This window comes from Lagenorhynchus albirostris, chromosome 16 (genome assembly GCF_949774975.1).
Source record: "Lagenorhynchus albirostris chromosome 16, mLagAlb1.1, whole genome shotgun sequence".
NCBI lineage: Eukaryota > Metazoa > Chordata > Mammalia > Artiodactyla > Delphinidae > Lagenorhynchus > Lagenorhynchus albirostris.
The window spans coordinates 49,954,235-49,981,285 of NC_083110.1; the positions used below are offsets into that span (position 1 = coordinate 49,954,235).

Here is a 27,051-nt window from a genome sequence, read left to right on the forward strand (position 1 = left end):
ATAAAGTATCTCAACTTAGGTTGCATTACCCAAAGTAGTATGTTTTAATTCAGGGGACAATGTGCATGAACAAGTGTGTGACACACAAGCAAGATGCAGTATCAAGACTCTCCCCCCGAATTTGCACTACCTGATTCTAAAACATACTACAAGGCTATAATAATTAAAATATGTGCTATTATTATAAGAAGGGACAGTGAAAGTTATTGAAAGAGAATAAAAATGGTATTTCCAATCAATAGGGAAAGAATGAATTATGTAAGTGTTCCTAATAGAAGTAATTAATTGTTTAGGAAAAATTAAAGTTAAATCTTTACATCATAGTCTAAAATAAATTCCATGTGGATCTAAAAGTCAAATATTTTTTTAAATAGAACTAAAAGATGATAAAGGTGAATATTTATATAATCTCAAGATGAAGAAGCATAAAAGCAAAAGTTGTAAATCAAAAGATTGAGATGTGATTACATTTTTAAATTTAAAATGTAAAAAATACATAGATACCAAAAAAGAAATACAAAATAGATCAGAAATAGGACGGGAAAAAAGTTCAACACTAGAACTAATAAGATGAATGAAAGTTAAAATAACTTATACCAACTTTATCTATCAAATTGGCAACTTTTTTTTTTTAAGAATGATACTCCGTGGTGGAGGTGCTAAAAATGAGTATTTTTTTAAACTGCTGGTGGGAATGTGTATTGGTGTAACCCCTTTGTAGATTCATTTGTAAATCTGTAAATCATAAAACAGCATTTTCCAGCCTTCCTTTTCAGACATTAAAAGAAATAAATACCACCTACCGTGTAGTGTTACATATCCGACTCCTTACCTAAATGATAACCATTAATTTTCGTAGCAGACCTATGAGGTTTTATCTATAATGATGCCCATTTTATAGATGAGAAAAATGGGGGTTAAATATTTGTCAGCTGGGGACTTCCCTGGTCGCGCAGTGGTTGAGAATCTGCCTGCCAGTGCAGGGGACACGGGTTCGAGCCCTGGTCTGGGTAGATCCCACATGATGCAGAGCAGCTAAGCCTGTGCGCCACAGCTACTGAGCCTGCACTCTGGAGCCCGTGAGCCACAAGTACTGAGCCCTCGTGCCACAACTACTGAAGCCCACGCGCCTAGAGCCCGTGCTCCACAACAAGAGAAGCCACCGCAATGAGAAGCCCGCTCACCGCAACGAAGAGTAGCCCCCACTCGCCGCAACTAGAGAAAGCCTGCGCGCAGCAATGAAGACCCAATACAGCCAAAATATAATTAATTAATTAATTTAAAATATATATATATATATTTGTCAGCTGTATGTATTTCATTGTTCTGACGCTAATTCCCATGTGTTGTTATTTTTTCTTTTGGTCTGATTAGACCCCAGTAGAGATAATAAAAGCATTATTCCCCACACCCCCAAATAAAGTTTAAAGGAAAATCCTTATGCATAGTCCTTCACCTGCCTTCTGAAATCTTCAGAGCTGCCCACTAGAGAGGGTGTGGGAGGAGTGATAACTCTGCACTGTGAGGCCCACTGACTGAAGAATCATCATCATCATAGCAGCACACACTTGGGCCCCCAGTCATAGAGACAAGAAATGACTAGACGGTTATCTGTGTAGTTGAAATTCCACTGGAACCCTCTAAGGAATGGATGGAGGCTATGAGAAAACCCTGTGATTTAAGAAGTTTGGAAAATACTTCTTGATTCCCCAGGACTCTTACCACCAAGGTATTCCATCCTGTCTCGTGGATAAGCCCTGATCACTCTATGGCATGTTTTGATATTGTATGCCTGCCACTGGATATTTTTTAAAGCATGTATTCAGGCTTCTTGTCATTTATTTCAGGATTAAAGTGTTGTTTGTGGTATGAAATGGGGTTTCAGAACAGTGCCCTAGTTCCTAGCCTTGTATCTATAGAAAATACATTCCATTTTTATGATTCAATTAAGGACTGTCATCTAGGAGTCATTTAGATTGTATTATCAAGTAGGAAGTTGTGTAACTCTTGTGTTAGGGGTTCTCAGTCCTGGTTGCCATTAGAATCACCTGGGAAGTTTAAAAAATGCTGCACGGTCCTCGCTTCCAGATTCTGATTCAGTTTGCCAAGAGGGGACAATACAAGAATATTGGCATTTTTTAAAAAGATCCCAAGAAATTCTAATGTGCAGCCGGAGTTGAGAGCTGCACTATTTGATCCCTTGTTCAGTTGCCTTTCCAACTGGGCTACTGGCTCCACGTAGACAGGGACCATGTCAGTCTTGTTCGTGACTGTCTTCCAGCATCCTGCCCAGTGCCGTGGACACATGTTTGAAATGAATGCAGTGATATCCTTGGGAGTTCATTGATTCAAGGCCTGAGTGGCTTTTGGGAGGATGCTGGAGGCTCTGAGAACCAGTTTTTGCCAAGCTTGGAGGTAACTGGAGGAAGCAGGTAAAGATAAGCACATGATGGGTGACCAGGGTATGTGGGGGGTTTACCAAGGGTTGGGGGCAGGCTCAGCTAGCCTTGAGTTTGAAATGACTGATTTAGTGTGAAAGGCAATTATTTATCCCTTGAAGGACCTGGGGACGTCAGCTGTGTGAGGACATTGAGATGTGGTGCCAGTTACGAGCTTGCAACAGAGACAGGAGTTGGCCAACCCTAGGGAGCTGTTGGGACACCCCCGTGTTCAGAGCTGTGCTTCTGCTTTCCTTTAATTCCAAGCATGAAGTTGTGCTGTAAATCAGAGCTCTGGTGGCTACAGGCCCAGGGAAGATTGATGAGACGAGTAAGGGGGACAGACAAGAAAAAGGGGGGATTAATGCTAGCATGGAACAGTTCTGAAGACTAGGAAGCTAGAGGGAAGAGATGCTGCTTTGGATTTTCTGCAAGTCGCTATTTGAAAGGATGAAGGGAGGCCCGAGGACTGGCTTCTTTAAAAGAGTGTGTTGTTCTGGCCCTGAAGCAAAGCCATAATGGCCATGCTGGTATAAAGGAGGGTGAAGCCAAAGTGTAATTTTTATATGTTTGTTTTAAAACATTATTTATTTAATTTGAGTAGGTATTATATTTACATGGTTCAAAAATATTAAAGTATAAAAAGATATTCAATAAAATCTCTCTTTTATCCCCATTCCCGTCACCCAATTCTCCCACGTTAGATAAATGCTATTATTTGTCTCTAGTGTACCCTACCAGAGATTTTAATACATACACAAGCAAATATGAATGTATATATGTATGTATACATTTTAACCCCCTTTTAAAATTCATATTATACACACTGTTGTGCGTCTTCCTATTTTCACTCAACAATGTATCTTGTGCATCTCTGCATGTTAGTACATTGAGAGCATCCTCGGTGTACTAATATGCACAATGCATGGCTTTTCATTTTGTAGGTGTGCCACAATCTGTTTTACCAGTCTCCTACTGGTGGATATTGACAACGTTTCAAACATTTGCCATTACCAAAAAAAAAAAAAAAAAAGCTTCAGTGAACAACTATATGGTCATGTCATGTTTTGAATGTGAGTATACCTGTTTGATCAATTCCCAGAAGTGGAATTGCTGGTCAAAGGGTCAAAGGGAGTGATGGGGGATGTCCAAGGGTAGTTTAAAAAAGTAAAATGCACATAGTGAAAATCAAAAGGTAAGAAAAGGTATAGCATGAAGAGCAAGCCTCTCTCCCAAACCACTCCCTGCCAGCCAGTTCCCTTCATTGAAGTAACCAGCATTATCACTTTTCCATATATGTATATGGGTTCCTTGTTTCTCTTTTCTTTTTTAACACAAATAGTAGTACACAAGACACCTTGCTTGCTTTTCTCTCTACAGCATTTCTCCAAGATACTTCTAAGTCAGTATCGTGTTCCCTCAATCCAAATTGAGGAATTTAGAATTTTCTAATCCTACTCCAGTGTGCTGCAGTTGTAATCATTCTTTTTTTTAATTTCTTTTCTCATCCAGCTAGAAGGCAGTTTAGCTCAAGTCTGAGATTCTCACACCGTTGAAAAAACTCTTAGAGGTTACATCTGTTTTTAAGACGTGTGTGATTTGGGAGTTGGTTTTATTTGCATCTCCATCTCTGTGAGCCATGGTATCAGGGAAGAAGGGTGATTCAAGGAGGTAAAACTTTAAATGAAGCCTCACGTGTGCTCTGCACTCTCTGACTTTCTAAGTCCTGGTGGACACCTGTCATATCAGACTTCCCCTGTTCTACACATTGGTCTTCAGCATAACATATTGTTAGAAATAAGGATTTGGATCTGATATACCTTCTTGGATTTCAGAAGAGAGTAGTGAGGCCAAGAAAGTTTGAACAACTTATTTAAGTCCACCCAACTGGTAGGTGCAGGAACAGAACGAGGGTCTCCCAAGCAAGGTCCACATCCTTCTCTCCTCATGCCGGGACCCTCATCCACCTTCTCAGGACAGCTAGTGCCCTAAGTTGACAGCAGAGTGTTTAACCAGCTCCTCCAGATAACACCTGTGCATGTTATCACTACACCACCCAAACCTGAAGAACTTCCTAAAGAGTGGACACGCTAGGCATTCCAGAAGAACCACTGGGAGGACTTCGGGGGAAGGAGGCAGTAGGTAGACATCTGACCTGTCCAGCAGCACACAGGGCTAGTTGGTGCAAGGCCAAGGAAACACTAGACCCAAGAGCTCATAGGAACCACGAATCAAAGTGAAACACTCCTGGGTCTTGTCTGGGTAACAAGTTACCAAAAGTGATTCTTACCAGAATCACTTGGGCAGTCTGCAGGTTAAAAATAGTCTCCCCGGTGCTGCCCCAGATGGTCACTTTCGGAAGATCCAAGTGTGGTCCAGAAATCTGTATTTTTCATGAGCTCTGTGGGTGGTTTAAGTGGTTTAAGTGTAGGCACAGCTTGCCTACACTTACTTACAGGAATATTCTTTCGAGTGGCCTCCTCCTTAGGCTGTTCATGATTAATGTACTTAATGTGATTATTAATAATTTTGGCAGACGTTGTGCTTTTTTTAATAAAGAGGGGGGAGCCATTTTCAAGATAGAAACGATAGTCCTTTAGCTGTTGCCTATGAAGCGACAATTACAGCATTTTTTCCCCAATTTCAAAATGTTGCATTTTACCTTCTCTTTAAGGAAGGACCTGCCATTGTAAGTTTCAGACCCCAGTTAGTCTACCGGCATTCCTTAGGAGGGCCTGGTTTTCTTATACATCCGGATTTTGATTCGCTTTTTCTCCAACTTCAATAGACATTTCCTGAATGTGTCCTAGAGGCAGGCAGCGCAGAGGAGAAGATGGAAACAAGAACAATGACTAGCAACTACTACATGCCTGCTGAGCAAATGTTTTCCTTCAGAAAACTAAAAAACATCAGCTTCCCTCCCTTTGCTTTAGTAATTCCCCCAACTTTGCTATACATTGGGATTACCTGGGTTTTAAAATAATTTTTTTTTTAACATTTATTTATTTGGCTGCGCCCGGTCTTAGTTGCGGCACGCGGGATCTTCCTGGAGGCATGTGGGATTTTTAGTTGCAGCATGAGGACTTCTTAGTTGTGGCATGCATGCAGGATCTGGTTCCCCTACCAGGGAACAAACGCGGGCTCCCTGCATTGGGAGCACGGAGTCATACCCACTGGACCACCAGGGAAGTCCCTTAAAATAATTTTTAAAAACGCTGTTGCCAGGCTCTCACCCCCAGACATTCTGATGTACGGGAGTGTGACCTGGGCCACAGGGATTTTAAAAAGCTCCCCAGGTGATTCCAATGTCCACGAAGTTAGGGAACCCCTGGCCTAACTACTTTTCTCAGGTTTCAGCTCAGTATTTCTTCCTTCAGGAAGGCTTCCTGATTCCCCCTCTCTGACACCTCCACACACACCCATGACCCTGACCCAGTCGGGTGTCCCTGCAGCACCCTGGGCTCCTGCAGCACCTGGTACTCACTGTTTCATAATACTGGCCACCTCAATCAACGCTCTTCCTCAGGAATACTGGCAGATTCTGGAGGGCAAGACCGGTGTTCCACACACTCTTGAATCCCTGGGGCCTGGGGCATTGTGGGTTCACTAAGTACTAGTTAAAGGAGTGATTTAATTTTCTATTGGACATTTCCTTTTACTCATTCTGTACATGCCAATTTACTTTTTCTGGTGATAATGTCATTTTGTATTGCCCACTTAATCACACTTTCTCTAATTTTCATGGTAATTGGATAGGTGATAAAAATAAAGGATTTACATTATTTTATGTTTTATATATTTTATAAAATAGTTTAGGAAATATTGCCAGCTGAAGCTATTTTTAAAATATGGTTTTTACAGAAAGAAGAATAAATTATTAGATTTGGTGGAGCATTATTTATGAAAATAATATATTCTTTTCATTTAGGTTTCTATAAACTTAAAACCCAGTTCTTCTATTATTTAAAAAAAAGTTTATATTTTATGAGAGGTGCTTTATAAGATTAGACAAGGGCAAATCAGGAAAAGTGTCTCTTTTTTGTTTGATTCATAGGGATTTAATGAAAGGGCGTGCGCACACGCACACACACATTTCTCAAGTTGTACCACGCTTTATTTCCAAAATTCAGACAAAGGAACAGATCTGCAAACACAGGCCCCCTGTCACATCACGAAAGGGGTCAGATTACTAGGCTAGTCGACGACGGGGGCCTTAAGAATCACGGTAATTGTCTCCACGTTCCTAGCCCATCATTTCTAGATTCTGCGACGACGTCCATAGACTTCTTAATGTCCCGCTTTGTAACCCCCGTCGGGCCGCGTGAATGGTGGGGAAGGTAACGTGACTGCAGAGCGCAGGGTCGGCCCCGGAGGGGCGCGAGCTTGGCCAGTGGGAAGGTTGGATGCGGAGCCGCGACATCACCCCACCGGCATCAGGCCATCGCCTCCATTCAGCGGCGGAATGTGGGCGGGCAGAGGATGCGCGGGCCCCTCGGCCTGCAGTTAACCCTGTGTGCGCCCGCGGTGGAGCATCACCCGGCGTGCGGAGCACCACCGGACGCACAAAACATCACCCGGGTCGCGGAGCACCTCCCGCTCCCGAGCACCGCGCGCAGTGCTTTGGCTTGCCAAATTCATTTTCCTCTAAAATATACTTGTGTTCGTGGCTCTTTTTTTTTTTTTTGCGGTACGCGGGCCTCTCACTGTTGTGGCCTCTCCCGTTGCGGAGCACAGGCTCCGGACGCGCAGACTCAGCGGCCATGGCTCACGGGCCCAGCCGCTCCGTGGCATGTGGGATCTTCCCGGACCGGGGCACGAAGCCGTGCCCCCTGCATCGGCAGGCGGACTCTCAACCACTGCGCCACCAGGAAAGCCCCGTGGCTCTTTTAGTGTTGTCTTTTTTTTTTTTTTTCAATCTTACATTTAATCACCACGGTTACATTCCTCAGGACCACATTTTCTCACTACAATTCAAATAATGTAGAAAACATTTTAAGGTAATCGTGGGGCCTGGGAAGCTTCCATTGCACAGAGCCCACAGGAGAGAAGCCAGCAAGGCAATGGCTCTGTCTCTCTTACTCTCTCTGTAACTTTATTATATTCCTAAGTAGAGGCGTGATCAGTTTCCAGTTAGTTTTTCTTCAGACTTCCTATTTAGGAAATATTCAAATCTACAGAAAAGTTGAAAATGTAATACAATAAGACAGATGAATATTCCTCTACCCTTCATCTACGTCCACCACTTGTTAGCATTTTGCAATTTAGCTTTATCATATATCTGCATAGAGAGATTTCTTTCTCCTGAATTACAAGAAAACTGCGCATCTCATAACAGTTTGCCCTGAAATAATTCACATGCAGGAACTAGGCATAAGGACGTTTTTCTTCATAAACACAATACTGTTATCACACCTCGGATAATTAACTCTGCTTAAATATCATTTAAAATATAGACCATATTTAAATGTTCTCAGTTTTTCCCAAAATGCCTTTTAACTAGATTTTTTTTTTTTTTTTCCGGTATGTGGGCCTCTCACTGTTGTGGCCTCTCCCGTTGCGGAGCACAGGCTCCGGACGCGCAGGCTCAACGGCCATGGCTCACGGGCCCAGCCGCTCCGCGGCATGTGGGATCTTCCCGGACCGGGGCACGAACCCGTGTCCCCTGCTTCAGCAGGCGGACTCTCAACCACTGCGCCACCAGGGAAGCCCTAACTAGATTTTTTTTTAAAAATCCAGAATCCAATAAAGTTTCATGCATTGCATCTAGTTATGTTTTTTCTTTTTATAGTAATTTTGTTATATATTATTATTGTTTTTATTATTTTCAGCCTCCCTGGCATATTTCTGGAGTTTAAATTTGTGCACTGTGACCTACAGTGCAATATGGATCTTGAATATAGTTCCCTGTGCTATACAGTAGGACCTTGTTGTTTATCCATATTACACTTTATTTTTTAATCCCTTAGATCACTGAGAATGAGTACTAGTCAAGATTGTAATAGAAAATATCCAAATGGAACTCATAGCAGAAAAAAAGCTGAAGGGAAAAAGGAAACAGAACATTTTCAGAGTGATCTGTTTATTTTTTAAACCCTAAACTGTAGGACATGACCATATAAAATGTGCAAATATGACATTAGAAATTCTTTAATGAATATTTAACTACTTTTCAAAACAATGAAATCCGGCTAGAAAATTACTCTCATCAAATCTACAGCTCGAATAAGTAGATGAAGGTCTCTGCGCCTCCAAAGTCTTTACTAAGTGGAGAAGTAATGACTAATCAAAGCAATGAAAAATTTAAAAGAATTATTCCTTTTAAATCACAAATCAAAAACTTCAAATGCTACTCTGGACTATTAGCTGATAAAGAAAATTACATTTAAAATATAGGCCATGAAATCGGCAAGCTAGATGAAAAAGAGGAGACCTCTGGAACGATTTTGGGGGGTTAGGATCCTGGAAAATGGCCCTCACATCCTTCCAGCATGAGGATGTTCCTAGCGCTACCCCCCAAAACAGGTTAAGTTCAAGTAAATGATTATCCAAGTTTAATATTTCATTGTACATAAAAATTTCTTCAGATGGAGAAACTGACTTTTAAATTCTAAGCACAAATGCAAAGTATTCTGTAGCTCCTCTTACATGTTTCACAATCATGTCATAATTAGCTTTGACCAATGGAGGGACTTGTGAAAGGACACATTTAGATGCTCTATTAGAAGAACATGACTGTCACTTGTGCATTAAAAAAACAGACACACACAGACATGCAAACCCTAGAACTGAAAAAAAAAAAAGCTGAATAAACAATTAATAGTATTTCAATAGCTGATTCACTTTGTTATACAGCAGAAACTAACACAACATTGTAAAGCAATTATACTCCAATAAAGATGTTAAAAAAATATTATTTCACAAGGACAACTAAACACCAATATAAAACATCCACATAATAGTCATAAAATAATAATACATATCCAGTATTCAGCTAGACATGATATTTTTCATGGCACTAACAGCACATTTACAGAAAATAACAGCAGATTTCTGGATTTGATTAAAATGATTTCAAAAGTTATAGCCAGAACAGTCCAAACTAATGTTTCATTAGTTTCACACCTGTTGTAAAAAGCACAGGTTTTCACTCAAGAATTGAAGAAACGAAAATAAAATGTCAACTGTAGGTATTGATTTAAAAGGTTGTTGGGGACTTCCCTGGCGGTCCAATGGTTAAGACTCCATGCTTCCACTGCAGGGGATGTGGGTTCAATCCCAGGTCAGGGAACTAAAATCCACCCCCCCCACCTCTCCCACCGCATGCCGCTCCAAGAGGACTAAATAAATAAATAAAATAGGCCTATACCATCTTGGTTAAGGGAAAGATGTGCAAACCAGAATTTTGGACAAAAATCCAGAAGCATTCTTGGTGTTCTACACCAGCACTGTCCAATAGAAATATAATGCCAGTCACATACGTGATTTATTTTTTAATTTAAGGGTTTTTTTTGCCTCACCATGTGGCATGCAGGATCTCAGTTCCCCAACTGGGATCGAACCCGTGCCCCCTGCAGTGGAAGCATGGAGTCTTAACTACTGGACCGCCAGGGAAGTCCCACATATATGTGATTTTAAATTTTCAAGTAGTTATATGAAAAAACATAAAAAGAAACAGGTAAAAGTAATTTTAATAATTTACTTTCTTCAACCTACCTAATATCTCTAAAATATCACTTCCACATGCAAGCAATATTATAAAATTTTTTCATGTAACATCTTACATTTTTGTGTTGTAGGGGGAGGGGTACCAAGCTTTTGAGACCCAGTATGTATTTTATACTCTCAGCCCATCTCAATTCAGACTAGCCACATTTCAAATGCTCAGAACCTCATGTGTCTAATAGCTGCTATATTGGGCAGTGCAGTGCATAGTTTGACTTTATTTCAGGAGACAGGGTCTCAACTGTGCTAGTAGCAATGGCATTCTTTGGAACAATTCAAAGATTATATGCTCTATTTTCTGGATCTGCCCAGAGATGTCACTTCTTGATGAAGTACACATTAAAATTGACCTTTCTGACACACAATGTGAGAGCCTATGAAATGGTGCTAAAGCAATGGGACTTAAGCTAGATAAGACAGAACATGTGTGAGATGAGTTAAGTGAAACAGATCTTCAAATGAAGAACAAATTGTAGTTGGTGATAGAAAATGAAATTAATTTAAAATGTGCTCTCTCCGTACTTATTTTTGGTATATCACTTGCTATTAATAAGGTTATCAAAAGCTTATAAGAACAACATATAGATTCAAGATTGCCTATTTCACTTTTAAAAAAATTAAAAATACTTTTTTAATTTTAGTGAAAAGTGGTTATTTAAATTGAATGAAACCGCATGTGACATATGAACAAAAGTGACATTCTAATAAAACATAAGGAAATCAAAATGGAAAAGAATGTTTGCATGACTTTGAAGGAAAAGATTTATTCATAATTGATTCTAAACTAATTTCAATAGAGCCTATTTTCTGGCCTTTGTAGAGCAAGGTATCCTGTCAACTGAAGAGAGATTTGAACAAATTGGAAACTTTGAATTTAATATTGAATGGTTCTAGATATTGCTTTAAGAGATGAAACACTGAAGTATAAGTGATAGCAATTTATAGGATTAAATTAAAATGTTTTACAAATACATTAAATATTTTATGCTACTTTCTGTAATAATGTTAATTATCATTTGCAAGTCCAACACCAGTGCTTGAATGTGATTTATAAAATTTCGGGTTCATTTCTGAATCTAAGAAATTCATTGACAAATTCAGTTGCTACTGCCTCAGCAGAATGAAGTTTCTCAAAATCGAAATGAATAAAAAGCCACCTAACAACTAAGATGACTCAAAAATTATTATGTAATTGGGCATTTCTGGCACAAATCTTGCCGTTATAATCCAGACAGCATAATTAGCAATTTTGCTGAAATGAAGACAAAAAATTACAATGTAATAACTTGTGAATTATATAGGTCACTATTATTCATCCATCGTTCACCAGCCCATCAAGAGGATCCCAAACACGCACGATGATCATTAAATTTCATTGTCTTTGACATTTTACCACTTTCAATCGTATAAAAATTATAGTTTTCATATGTATATATTTAAAATTCTGTTGTTCAAAGGTATAGCCAAGATAGGAGGATAGACTATATTCATTAGCTTGCGTTACTATTATTTAATATTTAGACATACCGTATGTGGACTTCCCTCCACTGGAACTCTTGCCACAGGCCCTGCAAATATTGGAGGAGGACCTAAAGAGGGAAATGCGACTTGGAGTGATGTCTCTGCCTAAATAATCGTAGTATTCCCACCCCTATTTCTATAGCTCTGAGAATCAATCCCTTACTCCCAAGGGGTCCCCTGGTACATTTCCAGAGAGACTCTAGTGGGACAGACCTTCTTTCAATGTGCTCCTGGGTTTAGTGCAACCCACCCCTCCCTGGGGACCTGGCACGCTTTCCTGGGGGTTAGGTGGGAAGTCAGTTTGAGCAACACCATGTAGTGCAGTGTGCCTTTGATCCCCACCAGCTGTTCTGCCTGGGAGGTTAATAAGCAGCCATTATTCCCCAACACATGCGGAGTTCAGACTTGGGAACAGGCCACCAACACAAGTTCACAAGCTCATTAACCCTTCTCACTCTTAGATCTGAGCTCTCACTTTCAATATTTAACAAGGACCAGGAAGTCTATGAATTTCAATTAGGATCTAATGGCAAACTTTGAGATAAACAACAGAATCGTAAACAAAGGGACTTTTATGTTATTGATATAGAATTTTGTGAAACTGCATTCGTTACCAAAATAACACACCAGTCATGTCTAAATGGTTTTCTAAGTTATTTTCAAAATTCAAGAAGATCATTGACATTAAACAATAGTTATTATTATTTTTTAACGGCAAATGAAACTTCATGACTGTTAAAAGAGAAGGCCTCCTCTACTATTTTGAACAAATTTACCATTAAACAGTAGCCAAATTTCGAGGCTGCAGTCAAAGGGGCTCAGTCGAGGCCCCTTCTGGCCCATCCCCTCTTACATCCTACCAGCTGGTCTCATGAGGCTAATTATCCCTCCTGCAAATAACTTGAGCTCTCCAGCCTTCAATCTGCCCCCAGCCTTCCTAAGGCAGCCCACCTGCTTCTAGGCATACGTGCTGTCCTCTTACACTGAGGTCCTTCATTCTCGGTGACTCAAAGTTTTTGTAACAGTGTAGGTGCCAGCCATTCACAGTTACTCAAAGTGATTTCACCCTCCAGATTTTCCTGAGGGTTTATGTTGTGGATTTTAACAGGGTTTTGCAGGAACATCCAAACCCATCTGAGAAGCTGGTTGCATACCCACATGGTGGAGACTGCTGGTGTGAGCTAAGGAATGAAAGACGTGACTGTCCTAATCAACTTCTTTCCTCTGGGCATACTGCAGGCAGTAAGTTTTCAAAATACTCCAATCCTCTGTGTGTGTGTGTGTGTGTGTGTGTGTGTGTGTGTGTGTGTATGGTGTGTGTGTGTGTTCTGTTGTGTAGTGTGTTCTTTTGCTTTGCTTTTTTAAAATTTAATCGAGAGCCCTCCCAAGCCTTAAGTAATAATAGGAAGGGAGAAAAGAGAGAAGGTAAAGAGCTACCTCTAAATGCTGGCAAACATTTCATCCTGTGGCACTCCCAAGGAATACTAACACATGATTAAATATAAACTGTGACATCTCACCCTCCTGGGGATCCCACACTGGCCATCTTCCCTTCACCTCTCTCCCCACATCTTAAAATCAATGCATAAGGGCCCTCTCCCTGTCTCGATTTGGAGAAGAATCGTTCTCATTGTGATCGTTATGCCTGGGAACAAAAGAACATATGGATCAAAGGTTTAGGGTCCTCAGCCCCGCCACGATCACATGACCACCCAGCTCAGAGGCGGCAACAGTCAACCGAAGCGCTGGTTGGAAGCTTCTGGCCTTCTATGGAGAGTCCCTGTGGTTACCTAGAAACAGTCCACTCACATCATTTACATTGTTTTGCACTGTGCTGCCAGCAGTCCTTGGGGAGATTCTGTATTTAACCATTTCAAATTGTACCCTTAACCTCAATGAAAGCATCCTTTTTTTCTCTCTCTCTGAAACATACAACCCTGCACCCCTCCAGTCCCCAAATTCGTTTTGGTTTTCCTTTGGAATTTTAGAATCAGTTTGCCCAATTCTCGCACCAAAAAATCCTTTTGGTAGTCTGTTGTTATCATGTTTAAATGTATAGATTATTTACAGATTGACATTTTTAAATGTTAAGGCTTCTTTAATCATAATCATAATCATAATCCACACATGTTTTTATTTACTCAAGTCTTTCTGTTCTGCCCTCAGAAGTATTTCTGTGTTCTTCACATAGCTCTTGTATATTTTTATTGAGTTTATTGAATTGGATTGCTATTATTAATGGCACCTTACATTATCTTTTTCTAACTGCTGTTGTCTGTATATAATGACCACCTAATAATTTTAATATGGCTGAAGCAGCTGTCTTGCTTTACAAAAGGGAAAGGAAGGCTTTGGTCTGCTTTTATGCCTGCTTTTAAAAATTGAAATGGGGAAGAGTTTGAATGTGGTGAGCCAGAGGTCACAGGAGGGACAAACTTGGGGTAAGTTCATCAAAGCTCTGCAGCTGTAAGCATCGGGCAGGAAGTAAGGAGAGATGCTCTTTGAAGTTGTAAGAAAACCATGGAGCTGGGAGGGCAGCTGTGGTCCCCAAGCCTCCAAGACCAGAAACATTCTCATCTCCTTTCAAGTCGCTGTCATCGAAGGACATCACACATACCCTCTTGCTTACGCGTCAGGGATACGAGCACTGTATTTTGTTCTCCTCATCAGATAATTCTCCCTTCTACAACTACACATTTCTTGCTTATTTCTTTTTATGTGGCTCCCAGCTGAGATGGAGAGTTTCTGATCACCATTTTGTGTAAGTGCCCTGTAAGACTGAATCCCTTTGGATAATTCCCTGGCAGTCTACTGCAGGGGGGCCAAGTTCGTTCCCTGGTCGGGGAATTAAGATCCCTCAAACCTTGCAATCCTATCTTTAGGGGGTGGTCTCAAGCTACTCTGAGCTTCCTTTCCTTGGCCAAGATGAATTTTATCTAATGGTCAATGTTACTCAGAATGTGATTCATAAACGTGGCATGAAACTATGGTCAATCTGAATGTTTTGCCAATTGTGTGAAGAATGTACAGAATAGGTAAAAGATAGTTTACATTTTCTAGGGGCTGGTCAAGGAGGAAAAAGTTCAGGAGATCTTCAGTATCTGTAAGATTGTTGCATTTACCATTATTTTAAAGGAGAGGAGGTGAGAAAAACAGAAGGTCAGCCAAAAACACTTATATCTGGTGGTGGCTTAAATGTCTCATGGGTTCAGCCCTGTAATATAAATGAATAAAGTCAATTTATAAGACGTGCAGCAGCAGTGGGAAAACCCAAGAAAATATATCTACTCTAAAGAGGTCAGCCAATATTCAGCATCATCCAGTTGTTGCAATGTGGAAAGATGTGTCCAATGTCATTAGATCTAATTTTACAAGAGAATTCAGAAATCTGGCTTTTTATATGAAATTATGTAATTTTTAAATGCTAGCAACAAATCCCAATTGGGAGGGAGGGAGGAAGAGTGGAAAAATGAGAGAACTGCACGCAGGCCAAACAGAGCAATGATAGGACCCAGGGTTTGTCAGTTTGTGATTTTTCCCTTATGCAGACTTGTTCTTGTCTTTCCCCAACAATTCAAGATGTTTTTAGGAACTAACTTCAAGGTATACTCAGAACTAGATCAAATGCAGTCAAAATTTCCATTGTCCTGCCAGTTCTTTAAATCTAGCCGTACAGTTTTTATTGAGCACCTAACACATGCAAAGTCTATCATTTCATCTTATTTAAAATGAAATATGTTAACAATTAATTACATGAGACAGAGAGATGACTTCCATAATGGTCCAAATGACTCTGAGATATGTACTTACATTTTAGCTTTTTTAAAAAATACGATCAAATACAAAGAGAATTGTTTTTTAAAACCTACTGGAGCACTCAACTCTTATAATTCACTTCTGAATTTGGAAGGTTAATAGGACAGTTTCAGAACACTAGGCATCACTCTGTTTAAAAGCAGCACTTCTAAAAGAATTCAAAGGCAATCATGCTGAAAACCTTTTCACTGGAGTCAGTTTTGAGCTCTGAATGGCTTCAGATCCATTGATCCCCTATAGGGATCATCTATGACAGGAGAGAGCACCCAAGTTCATACTAATTCCTAAAGAGAAAAAAAGTTGGTAATCTTGTCAGCTGAGTAGGTGAGATGGCACTGAAAATTCAACCTGGGTCAGGTTATCAGCTGCTCATGAGTATATTTTAATAGAAATGCGTTAAACAGTGTACATTGTATCCTGCTTCCCACACGAGAGTCACATCATTTTAGTCAATTTTTCCCACTCATTTTTTCAGCCTCTCTCTGTATCCGTGTCTCTCCCCAGTCTACAGTTTTTACACATTTAGGGTATGCCTACTTCTGTTTCTATTAGTTCTTCTGCTCTTAAACAGGGTCGACTCTTTATAATTTTTAACTTCCCTGCTGTCTCAGAGACTCTCCATAGCCTTTATACTCTCATCCCAAGCCCCACCTCCACCCCCCCAGACCCATTCTAGAACCTGGACTCTTCCCCACTCTCTATCCAGTATCTTGTGGCCTAGGATGCCCTTAGCTTCCCCTCCCGGGCTGCGCACAGATCCCCTCCCTCCCTCTCCCCTTCCCTCCCCAGGCCCGCACCCTCAGCCATTCCAGAAATTGACAAAGAAGTTGCAGAGGGAATGCCACTTCTCAGCACAGTAGGTCTCCGTGAGCTTCGTGTTCTCGTCCAGCTCGTCGGGATCGGGCCGGGTCCCCAGAGATCGCTCCTCGTCTGGGTTCCATGCAGCCTTTCTCTTGCCTCCTTTGGTCTTCTTCTCAGAGGGCTTCCCTTTGGGCGGCGCGTTCGAGGGAGGCGGGGCCCCTACGGTGGGGCTGCGCGCGGTCTCTCGGGGCTGCCCCCGGCTCCTGGCCCGGAGCTTGGGATCCCGGGGAAAGCCTGCCCCAGTAGGGCTGACGAACGGGGATGCATGGGGCACCAGGCGCAGCTCCGCGCCCTGGCCCTTCTTGCCCGCGCACAGGCGGGCCTTGAGCGGCGCGGGGTCGTGGCAGGGCCGCCGCTTCCTGCGCAGCCCACCCAGCACCTGCTTCCAGTAGTGCGAGGGGCTGGCGGCATAGACCGGGCAGCGCCCCGGCTCCCCGCGGTAGGCACACTGGTGGCGCGCCCCGTCCGGGCCCTGGCAGCGCAGCGCCAGCTCGCTGCCCGCCGCGGGCCCTGGGGCGGGCGGCAGGAGCTGCCAGCTGCACGCATGCCGCTCGGGGCTGACGAAGCGACCGGAGGAGCCGCCCGCGGGGCCCGGGGCTGACTCGACCGCACTGCCGATCGCCTGCTGGTTTCTCCCGGCGCCCTCGAGGAGGTAGCCACCCAGCAGCAGCAGCAACGAGAGAGACGCTCGCAGCCTCAGAGGACTCATGGCTCGTGGTGTCTGCACTCAGGTCGGCTTTCCAGGTACCCCTGAGCGCTTCAGTGGTAGCAGGGCCAGGATAGCAGCATCCCTTAGACCTGGGGACAGAGGCAGAGACGGCTACTGACAGAGTCGGGCGCAGCCCTTGGCCCAAGCACAGGCACCTGCCAATCTTCCTCCCCAGACTTTCTGGGCCTCGGTTTTCAGTGGGCAGCAGCAGTTTGCGAGTGGCCCCTCTGAAGAGGTTTCCTGGGAAAAAGCCAATTACTGTCTAATCTTTTTGAAACTATTTGCGCATTGAGGTTTTTCTCCCCATTGCAAATATGATAGCAAAGCGATGCCTGATAATTACCACCTCCACCCCTTCCTCCACCCCTTCCTCCACCCCCTCCCTTCTCCACCCTCCAGTAAATTATCTACAGTGTCATTTCAGATTATTCTTTGGAAAAACGCACTTTTACTGCACTTTGAACTTACCGAGTTCTGGGCGAGGTGGCGGAGCCTTGTTAAGATAGAGGGAATGACTGCAAGAAGGATTAGTCTGTTTTAGCCGGCTTCCAGTGAATGAACGTGTTATCGATGGAACGGAACAGGCCTCCCCGACTATGCCCCTCCCAGACTTCTCTCTCTCTCTCCCTGGGAGACTTCCCACCACCGTGCCACACACACACACACACACACACACACACGGACACACACACGGACACACACACACACAGATGTATGATAGAAGTGGCAATGTAACATGAAATATAAATCTTTTTTGCTTCCAGGGTTTAAAATAATCACGCGAATTTTAACAAATCATTCTTTTCTTTCCTTTTACATATTTTACTTGAATTTTATTTATTTATTTTAATTGAATTATAGTTGATTTACAGTATTGTGTTAGTTTCAGATATACAGCAAAGTAACTCAGTTATACATATATATGATATATCTATATTCCTTTTTTAAAAATTCTTTTCCATTATAGTTTATTACAAGATACTAAATATAGTTCCCTGTGCTCCACAGTAAATCTTTGTGTATCTATTTTATGTATGGTAGTGTGCATCTGTTAATCCCATACTCCTAATTTATCCCTCCCCCCCAAACCACTTGTTTTCAATGCTCTTTTAAAAATAGGCATTCATAACTATATTTGCAGTATTAGAAAAAAAGCTTGAATAGTGCTTCCTTCACCTACTTTTTATTGAGATATAGTTCACATACCATACAATTCACCCATTTAAAGTGTAAAATTCAATGGTTTTTAATATATTCACACATACGCGCAACTATCACCACAGTTAATCTTAGAACACTTTCATCACCACAAAAAGCAACTCTGTACCCTTTAGCTACTACACCCCCTCTCCTTTTACATATTTAATCATGTGAAGATAAAAGTTAAACAGAAAGATCTAAGTTTTAAGAGTTAAATATAATGAAATTAAATAAAACAACTGTCAATATCCTTAACTGGGCACGATTTACACTCTATTTTTTATATCATTCTGAGTTCTATATTTTTACCTACCATTTCTGATAGTTTTTCTCATCCTAATACTCTTAATCCTAATAACTGTTACTACTAATAAAAATGTAATATCCTCATTTATTGATGCATTATAATGTCCAGCATTTCATCCAGCGGTGAGCATTTGGTCTTTTGATTGTTTTTAGGTATTATAACTCAATTACAAACTTCTTACAAAAATTAGAAGTTTAAAAAATTATTTTGATTATAGTGTAATATTACCAATTCAAATGGTTAATCTTTAAGAATCAATGTGTTCTTGAATCTTAAGAATTTTACAGGTAAACAAAGCAATTTTTCTTTTACACTTTAGGATATTCCATTATCTTTTAAAACTGTTCTCAGTAGTAAATGTGATCTTTTTTATTTCAAGAGTTTATACCTCTGACTATAATTGTTTAATACAAGTATTTTCCTAAAATACTCCCTCAGGACATCAAGAAGTCTCATTATATTGCCTAATGTCTTCTTGTGGGCAGTATTTTCTGTTACTGAACTCCCATTGGTATTGTATTTCAACAGTTACAATTTGATTACTACTATAAAAACCAAAATATTTTAGAATTAGAGTGTACTTAAATATGTTTTAGCACAGAGCAAATATATGGTAGTGTATATTGACCTAAGAAAGGATGTTTCTACTACTCTGGTGAAATCAGAGAGATTAAAGGACTTACCCAATGTCACACATCATTTAGTGGTAAAGCCACCTGACTTTCAATGATAAATGATCTTTACATTTCAGCTTTGTGTTTCACTATCACTTACAAAGACCCAATGTCACACATCATTTAGTGGTAAAGCCACCTGACTTTCAATGATAAATGATCTTTACATTTCAGCTTTGTGTTTCACTATCACTTACAAAGTTAGTTATGTCTTAATTACACAAACTCAATTTATAGTGAAAAACAATTAGTACCAATGAAGTTAATAAACATTAACATAAATTTCATGAACAGAGTAGCTTATTAATACATTTCACAGATGGAAACCTTCTCTTTCCCAGAAAACCATATTTGTATGAGCAAAGCACTATATACAGGCTTTTATCTGATGCTCTGGAATTACTTATAGCTATTGGCTACTGAACCAAATTGGAATAGTTTTTCAGCTAAAGAGTGACATCTAGTGACATTTTTCACTAATTACAGTGAAAAAGTTTGCTACTGGAAAGTCATAATTATTAAAGGAGACATTCGAGACCATGCCTTCTGTCAGAAACATTGCCCCCAAAACAAACATAAGGGCACACAGATGTGCTATGCCATGTCAGAAAGGGGTAACGTCTTACTAGAAGTTACTTTTTATAAGTTGTGGTTAAATACACATAAAATAAATTGTACCATTTTTTTCTTTTTTGTATTTTGTTTTTAAAATTAACTTTTATTGGAGTATAGTTGATTTACACTGTTGTGTTAGTTTCTGCTGTACAGCAAAGTGAATCAGCTATACGTATACACATATCCCCTCTTTTTTGGATTTCCTTCCCATTTAGGTCACCACAGAGCACTGAGTAGAGTTCCCTGGGCTATACAGTAAGTTCTCATTAGTTATCTATTTTATACATAGTATCAGTAGTGTATAGATTTCAATCCCAATCTCCCAATTCATCCCACCCCCAAATTTACCATTTTAACCATTTTAGGTGTACAATTCAGTGACATTAAGTACATTCACACATGGTTGTGCAACCATCACCACCATCCAGCTCCAGAACTTTTTTCTTCTTCCAAAACTGAAACTCTGTACCCATTAAACAATAATTCCTCATTCCTACCTTCCTCCGCCCCCTGGCAACCACCATTCTACTTTTTGTCTCTATGAATGGACTACTCTGGATACCTCATATAAGTGGAATCATACAGTATTTGTCCTTTTGTGACTAGCTTATTTCACTTAGTATAACTTCTTCAAGTCTCATCTATGTTGTAGCATGTGTCAAATTTTCCTTCCTTTTTAAGGCTGAATAATAATCCATTGTATGTATAGTGCAGTTTGTTTATGCATCCATCGGTTGATGAACACTTGGGTTGCTTCTACCTTTTGGCTATTTTGAATAATGCTGCTATGAATATGTGTGTATAAATATTTGAGTTTCTGCTTTCAGTTTTTTTAAATAATTAATTTATTTTTATTATTTATTGTTTTATTTTTGGCTGCGTTGAGTCTTTGCTGCTGTGCACAGGCTTTCTCTAGTTGCAGCAAGCGGGGGCTACTCTTTGTTGCAGTGCGCAGGCCTCTCATTGCGGTGGCTTCTCTTCTTGTGGAGCATGGGCTCTAGGCACGTGGGCTTCAGTAGTTGTGGCACGTGGGCTCAGTAGTTGTGGCTCATGGGCTCAGTAGTTGTGGCTCGTGGGCTCTAGAGTGCAGGCTCAGTAGTGTGGCACACAGGTTTAGTTGCTCCGCGGCTGCTTTCAGTTCTTTTGGGCACATACCCAAAAGTGGAATTGCTGGATCATATGCTAATTTTATTTTTAACTTTTTGAGGAACCTCCATACTGTTTCCCATAGTGGCTGCACCATTTTACATTCCAACCAACAGTGCACAAGCATCCCAGTTTCTCCAGATCCTTGCCAATACTTGTTATTTACTTTTTTAAAAATATAATTTATTTATTTTTGGCTGCGTTGGGTCTTCGTTGCTGCGTGTGGGCTTTCTCTAGTTGTGACGAGTGGGGGCTACTCATCGTTGTGTTGTATAGGCTTCTCATTGAGGTGGCTTCTCTCCTTGCGGAGCATGAGTTCTAGGTGCGTAGGCTTCAGTAGTTGTGGCACGCGGGATCAGTAGTTGTGGCTCATGGGCTCTAGGGCACAGGCTTAGTAGTTGTGGCGCATGGGCTTAGTTGCTCAACGGCATGTGGGATCTTCCCGGACCAGGGCTCAAACCCGTGTCCCCTGCATTGGCAGGTGGATTCTTAACCACTGTGCCACCAGAGAAGCCCGTTATTTACTTTTTTTGTTTGCTCTCTTGCGCGCGCGCGCACTTTATAATAGCCACCCTACTGGGTATAGTTTTTTTTTTTTCTTTGTCTGTGTTGGGTCTTTGTTGCTGTGTGCGGGCTTTCTCTAGTTGCAGTGAACAGGAGCTACTCTTCGTTGCAGTGCACGGACTTCTCATTGTGGTGGCTTCTCTTGTTGTGGAGCACAGGCTGTAGGCGCGCAGGCTTCAGTAGCTGTGGCACACAGGCTCAGTGGTTGTGGTTCGCGGGCTCTAGAGCGCAGGCTCAGTAGTTGTGGCTCATGGGCTCTACAGCGCAGGTTCAGTAGTTGTGGTGCACGGGCTTAGTTGCTCCACGGCATGTGGGATCTTCCTGGACCAGGGCTCGAACCCGTGTCTCCTGCATTGGCAGGCGGATTCTTAACCACTGCGCCACCAGGGAAGTCCTGCCATTGATTTTTGAAGCCACCTTTCTGGTGATAAAAAAAAATAATAATAGCTACAATTTATTTAGCACTTAGTATTTCTTAAGTGTATCATGTATCAACTCATTTGCTCCTTACAACAACTTTACAAAGTACAGGTTCATGATCCATTATTTACAATTCTGGAATTGAAAAAGGTCTGAATGATACTTTAAAAAAAATGCGTCTGGCAGCAAAACCTGACCTAAACTGCCATGCATCTATTTAGAGTTTCTTATTTAGTCCTCTTAGTATGGCTATTCCTATGTTTTGCTGCAGAACTATAAATGTACTTGACCATGGGGTGCTGCCCTAGAAGCTGCTAGGGTGTGACATAATATGCACTGGATTACCTTTCAAAATCTAAAAAATTCTAAATTCAGAAAACCATCTCTAGCCAGGGTCTCAGATAAGGGTTGTGTACCAGTACTAATATTATCCCCATTTCACAGCTGAGGAAATTGAGACATATAAGGTAAGTCATTTGCTTAAGGTTGCATAGTTAACAAAAAGAACACTCAATGTAGTTAATAATGTTTTTGAGTGCTTAAAGTTTCAGTCACTGGGTTAAATGCTTTATACTCATTATATCCTTACCACAACCCTATAAGGTGCTATTATTGTCCCCATTTCCCAGAAGCAATTGAATCTTAGAAAGATTATACAACTCCCTGGACACACAACTGTTAAGTGTGGTGAGGAAGGATTTAAAAACAAGTCAGTCTGACTTCAATATATTTGATTATTACACTATGCCTTACCAATCTGTAACACCAGCCTTTTCTTCTCTTCTATATGTCCTTTAGAACTATATATCTAATTACCTCTTGGATACTAAAGAGTAAGATTTTTTAAAATGTATATCAGATCATTTTACTCACATGTTTAAAACCCTCCTATGACTTCCTATTGCTTGACTAAAATCCAAATACCTTACAATGGCCCCTTTCTACCTCTCCCATCTTGTCTCCCAAGATAGCCAGCTTCTCTTAGGTTTTTACACTAGATGTATCCCCTATCTGGAAGGCTCCCCAGGTTTTCACATAGCTGGCTCCCTCTTGTCCTTCAGGCCTCAGATTAAGCTCCTTCTTTGTTTCCCCCTAATCACCCAGTCTGGGGTCTCTAATCACCCTCTCTATCCCAGCATTCTGCTTTCCATAGCATACAAACATGATATTTTCTTGTTTATCTGTTCGCTCTCTTTCCTCCAATTAGAATGTAAGTTCAACTAGAGTGGGCACCTTATCTGTTTTTGGTTTCTTTAGACGCCCTAATCTCTAGTATAGAGTTTAGCATGTGGTAGGTACTTAATTTTGGCTGAATAAATGAATGTAGTGTACAATCAGTAAATGTACCTGCTTGTTAGTTTCAGTGGTGTTAGATGAACTGAAAAGGCAGGTGGGAGGAGGCTGTGAAATATGAAGACATGTGAACATCAGCTTAATCAGATATTGTCTAATAGTATAAAACAGTGCCGAGCAGAGTGTCTGGCATAGAGCAGGGGCCAAATTAATATTTGTTTAAGAATGAACAGTAAATATTATTAGTAGCTTGGATCTTGGGCAAATTACTTAACCTTCCTGAGCTTAGTTTTCTCACCTGTAAATGAAGATTAAAACTTACTTTACAGGGTTGGCCTACAAATTATATGAGATAATGCATGCCAAATGCCTAACACATAGGTTCTTAAGTTAGTTTCTTTCCCTTTATGCTTTATAAACTCTTGTAAGCTTTTCTAGATACATGACCTCATTTTATTTCTATAGTACTTCTCACTAGCCTCATTTTATAGATGAAAAAGACTCAGGGTTGAGGCAAAGCCTCTACAGATAATAAGAAACCAATGGATAAGTTTTATAAGCAGAGGAGTGACACGGTGAAAGAAGTGTTTCATGAAGATTAATCTGCTGGAGGCCTTTAAGATGGGCTCAGTTGAAGCTGGAGAAATATTACTTTGACTACTATCAAAAAATCAAGTTTAAGGTGATAAGGGCCTGCACTAGGTGACAGAAGAATGTTTAAAAGCCTAATAAATTAAGCGACTGAACAGCCACATAAGCAAATAAATAAATACATAAATAAATGGCTGAGAGTTTTCAAATACGGTTGAGAAAATCATGGTACCAACAACACAAGCAATTAAGAAATCAAACATGGCAAAATGGTTGACAGAATACCTTCCCTCCAATACCTAGGCAGAACATATGGCAGATAGATGGCAAACATTCGAGCCGTGTCTTCAGTGCCGTTGCAGATCTTTCTGGATTTCACCCCTCCCACTGGCATCGCCACCTGGACTAGAGCATGCTATGGTCCTGTGGATTCTGCTTTCTCTAGAAGCAGTCTGGTGAGATGGAGATCGGGGCAGTGAGGAATTAGAAGCAAAGGTTTTAACTCCCAGAACCTTGGCTAGATCGCTTCTTTTCCTTCCCTAGAAAATAAGTGGACTCATTTCTCCTCTCTCGCCTCGTATGAAGACTACCGACCCCCTCTAGATGAGCAAAGACAGCTTGTTTTGGCGGCGCGCGCCGCCAGGCCGTAAGGGCTCATACTCCTACTCAGCGGCGGAGCACAGCCCCTGGCGGTGAGCTGGCGTCACTTCCGGCGCGCTGACGCTCAGTCCGGCGTGCCGACGCCTGCGTCAGCAAAGAGCGGGGTTGGGGGCACCCGGTTTGAAGTCGTGCGGGTCGGAGGAGTGCTGCCTCCGCCGACGTCTCAGACCCCTGCTCCCGGGCCGCGGCAGGGACGAGCTCTGGTAGGCGGCGGGGCAGATGCCCGAGGGCCCGCGCCGGGACATCCTGCGCTGCACCGGCTGCTCCTATCTGCTCCGTGGCCTGGGCCTGCGCCGCTCCGCTCCCTGGAAACTAGCGCGTCGGTAGCGCGGCGCGTCGCTCGCGGGGAGCTCCGAACCGCCGGCGCCCGGCCATGGCGGTTTCCAGGTGGGTCTAGCTTCTCCCGAGCGGACGGGAAGGCGGCCCGGCGAGGCACGGTCTCCTCTCGGAGCCCCCACTCCTAGAAAGGAACGGTTCCTATTGTCACTGGGCTCGGGTGCCTTCCTCCCCAGACTCCGCGGTTCGCCCCTCGGTCTGCGGGGGTTTGGGCTCGGGTTACCCCTCGTAAATCGGTTCAAAAATGTCTTTTTTGTTGTTGAATAGACCCTTTGGCGCGTTAGGGCTAGTTTTTCTCTTTCCTCACCATGTTTCTCTTCTCTGGTTTCTCTTCCCCCTTTCAGTTCTGGGAGAGTCTCTTCTCTTTCTGAGCATTTTAAGGCCGATCCCTAACCTCCATTTCACGGGAAAACTTGGTAGCAACTGTCGAAGTCAGGGAGATTTTGAGTTAATATTATCTACGTGGCCTTCTAATTATGTTAAAATTTTGCGTTTACGGCTTTAGGGATATGTTCTTTCCTGAGGACTTTTTCCTTACATTACAGTATAATTCTTCGCTTTGTTTGACAGTACACATTCAGTCGTCAGCATTGTAATCTTTAGCAAATTATTGTATTAGCATCATCTTCCTCACCTAAGGCGTGAAAGATGTATCGCGAGTCTTAAACTAGTTTGAAGCGATGCCCATCGATAGGAAACTGTAGAAAGGCCAGCAAGACATTTATTTGTATAGCTATAGAAGGAAAGTTCTCCTTTCCTCCAATATGAGAGAGTGGGGAGAGTACATTTTGTCAGAGGCTTGAAATTAGTGGACATGTGTGTGTGTAAGTAGGGGATAGTCCCTCTGATAGCAGTCAGGATTCGCCAAGTTTACTGTTAGTTTTCGTGAGAAATGGGTCCTTCTGCCACATAGACTGAAAGGGGAAAATGATGATAGTTCAGAAAACATAGTTTTTGTTCATTTTTCATAGTTAACACATTCCTGTTTTGCAAATGAAATGATAACCCATCCCTCACAGATTCCCTAGATAACTGATAAAAGAGTTCATGGGAGAAACCCATGGGAGTTGGGTGAAAGGGGTCCTAAGATACCTGTAGTGGGGCATCTAATTTTTATTTCATAGATTAGTTGAATCCGTTCAATGTGAGGAAATTCTTATTTTGTGATATGTAAAATCGCCTCGAGAGTATACAAGTAGTATTTTCAATTTTTGCAAAGACAGAAAGGTGTACCATCTAATTTGTTACCCCCATATGACTATATAAATACATACATTATAAATACATTGATATACAAACTTAATATGGTATTCTGTTTATAAGGTGGTAAAACGTTTAAGGGAATGAGTAGCTCTTGAAATTTCGTTCCTGAGTAGACGGTATATGTTCACAGTATTGGTTATAGTTTTATAGAGACAAAATGAAAGATTAAAGAGTGCCTAATCTCCTTGGCCAATGTTAATCTATTTACAGAAGTTTAGAGCACCTAAACTTCTGAATGAATGAGTGAGTTTTGAAAGCAAGTGCTTTTTGTTCTCGACATTGGATTTCAAAGGGTGGTGCTCTTTTTTTCTATAGATCTTTTTTATTTAGCTTGCCAAAATTCTATCAAATTCTGCTGTAAAAAGAAAGCCTGTCATGGTTTTATGAAAGAGCTAGTCCTGTGCTTATTTTGGTAATATAATAGGTTCACAGAAAACACTTTTGAGACACTTTCTGGTTTGGGGATACTGTCAGTCCTTGACTTTTTCATCTGAGGGTTCACTTTGGATAGCAAACTTTTAATTTCAAGCTGGTCTTCTCCATGCACTGAGCACCTGTCTTTATTAACTAAATTTCCTTTTGGTGTGGAATACAGACTCATTTTAATACTTTATTGTAGAAAAGGTGGAAGATGGTTCAAGAGATAAAAATCATATTTGCTAGAACCAAATCTAAAATATTTTTTGCACTGTTTATATCGATGTGTGTAACTGAAAAGAAACTGTAATGTTTTTAGAACCTTGTAAGTATTTCCAATAGAAGGGAAATATTAAGTTCAGATTGCAAGATCCAGATATCTAGGAATAATATTTGACTTTGCTCTCCCTTCCTTTCCCCCAGTCTAGCTAGTCCCCACATCCAATCTTGTCAGTTCAACCTTTCTAATCTTTCTCTGGCCAGTCTTTTTCTTTCCAT

At 41.3% G+C, this 27,051-nt stretch overlaps 2 protein-coding genes and 1 long non-coding RNA gene across 3 annotated transcripts in view; 2 read left to right on the forward strand and 1 right to left on the reverse strand.

Annotated features, from left to right (window-relative positions):
- The first annotated feature begins 407 nt into the window (after positions 1-407).
- On the forward strand, positions 408-6,220 carry LOC132506742 (uncharacterized). Its single transcript, XR_009535948.1, has 3 exons — positions 408-2,432; positions 3,383-3,511; positions 5,227-6,220. It is a non-coding gene; the product is annotated as an uncharacterized LOC132506742 (long non-coding RNA).
- A 10,076-nt stretch (positions 6,221-16,296) lies between these two features.
- FGFBP3 (fibroblast growth factor binding protein 3) lies at positions 16,297-17,092 on the reverse strand. The gene has a single exon (XM_060126135.1). The coding sequence runs from the start codon at positions 17,065-17,067 to the stop codon at positions 16,297-16,299; it is 771 nt and encodes a 256-aa protein (XP_059982118.1). The 5' UTR covers positions 17,068-17,092.
- Positions 17,093-24,670: 7,578 nt separating this feature from the next.
- The window catches only part of BTAF1 (B-TFIID TATA-box binding protein associated factor 1), a 95,703-nt gene continuing 93,322 nt past the window's right edge, over positions 24,671-27,051 (forward strand). The window contains exon 1 of the mRNA XM_060126369.1: positions 24,671-24,924. Coding sequence (XP_059982352.1) covers positions 24,911-24,924 — 14 coding nt within the window. The 5' untranslated portion in view covers positions 24,671-24,910. The remainder of the gene's footprint in view (positions 24,925-27,051) is intronic.

Bases quoted from the DNA above. Each gene is read 5' to 3' on its own strand.
- FGFBP3 (XM_060126135.1), bottom strand. From the start codon at position 17,067: ATGAGTCCTCTGAGGCTGCGAGCGTCTCTCTCGTTGCTGCTGCTGCTG.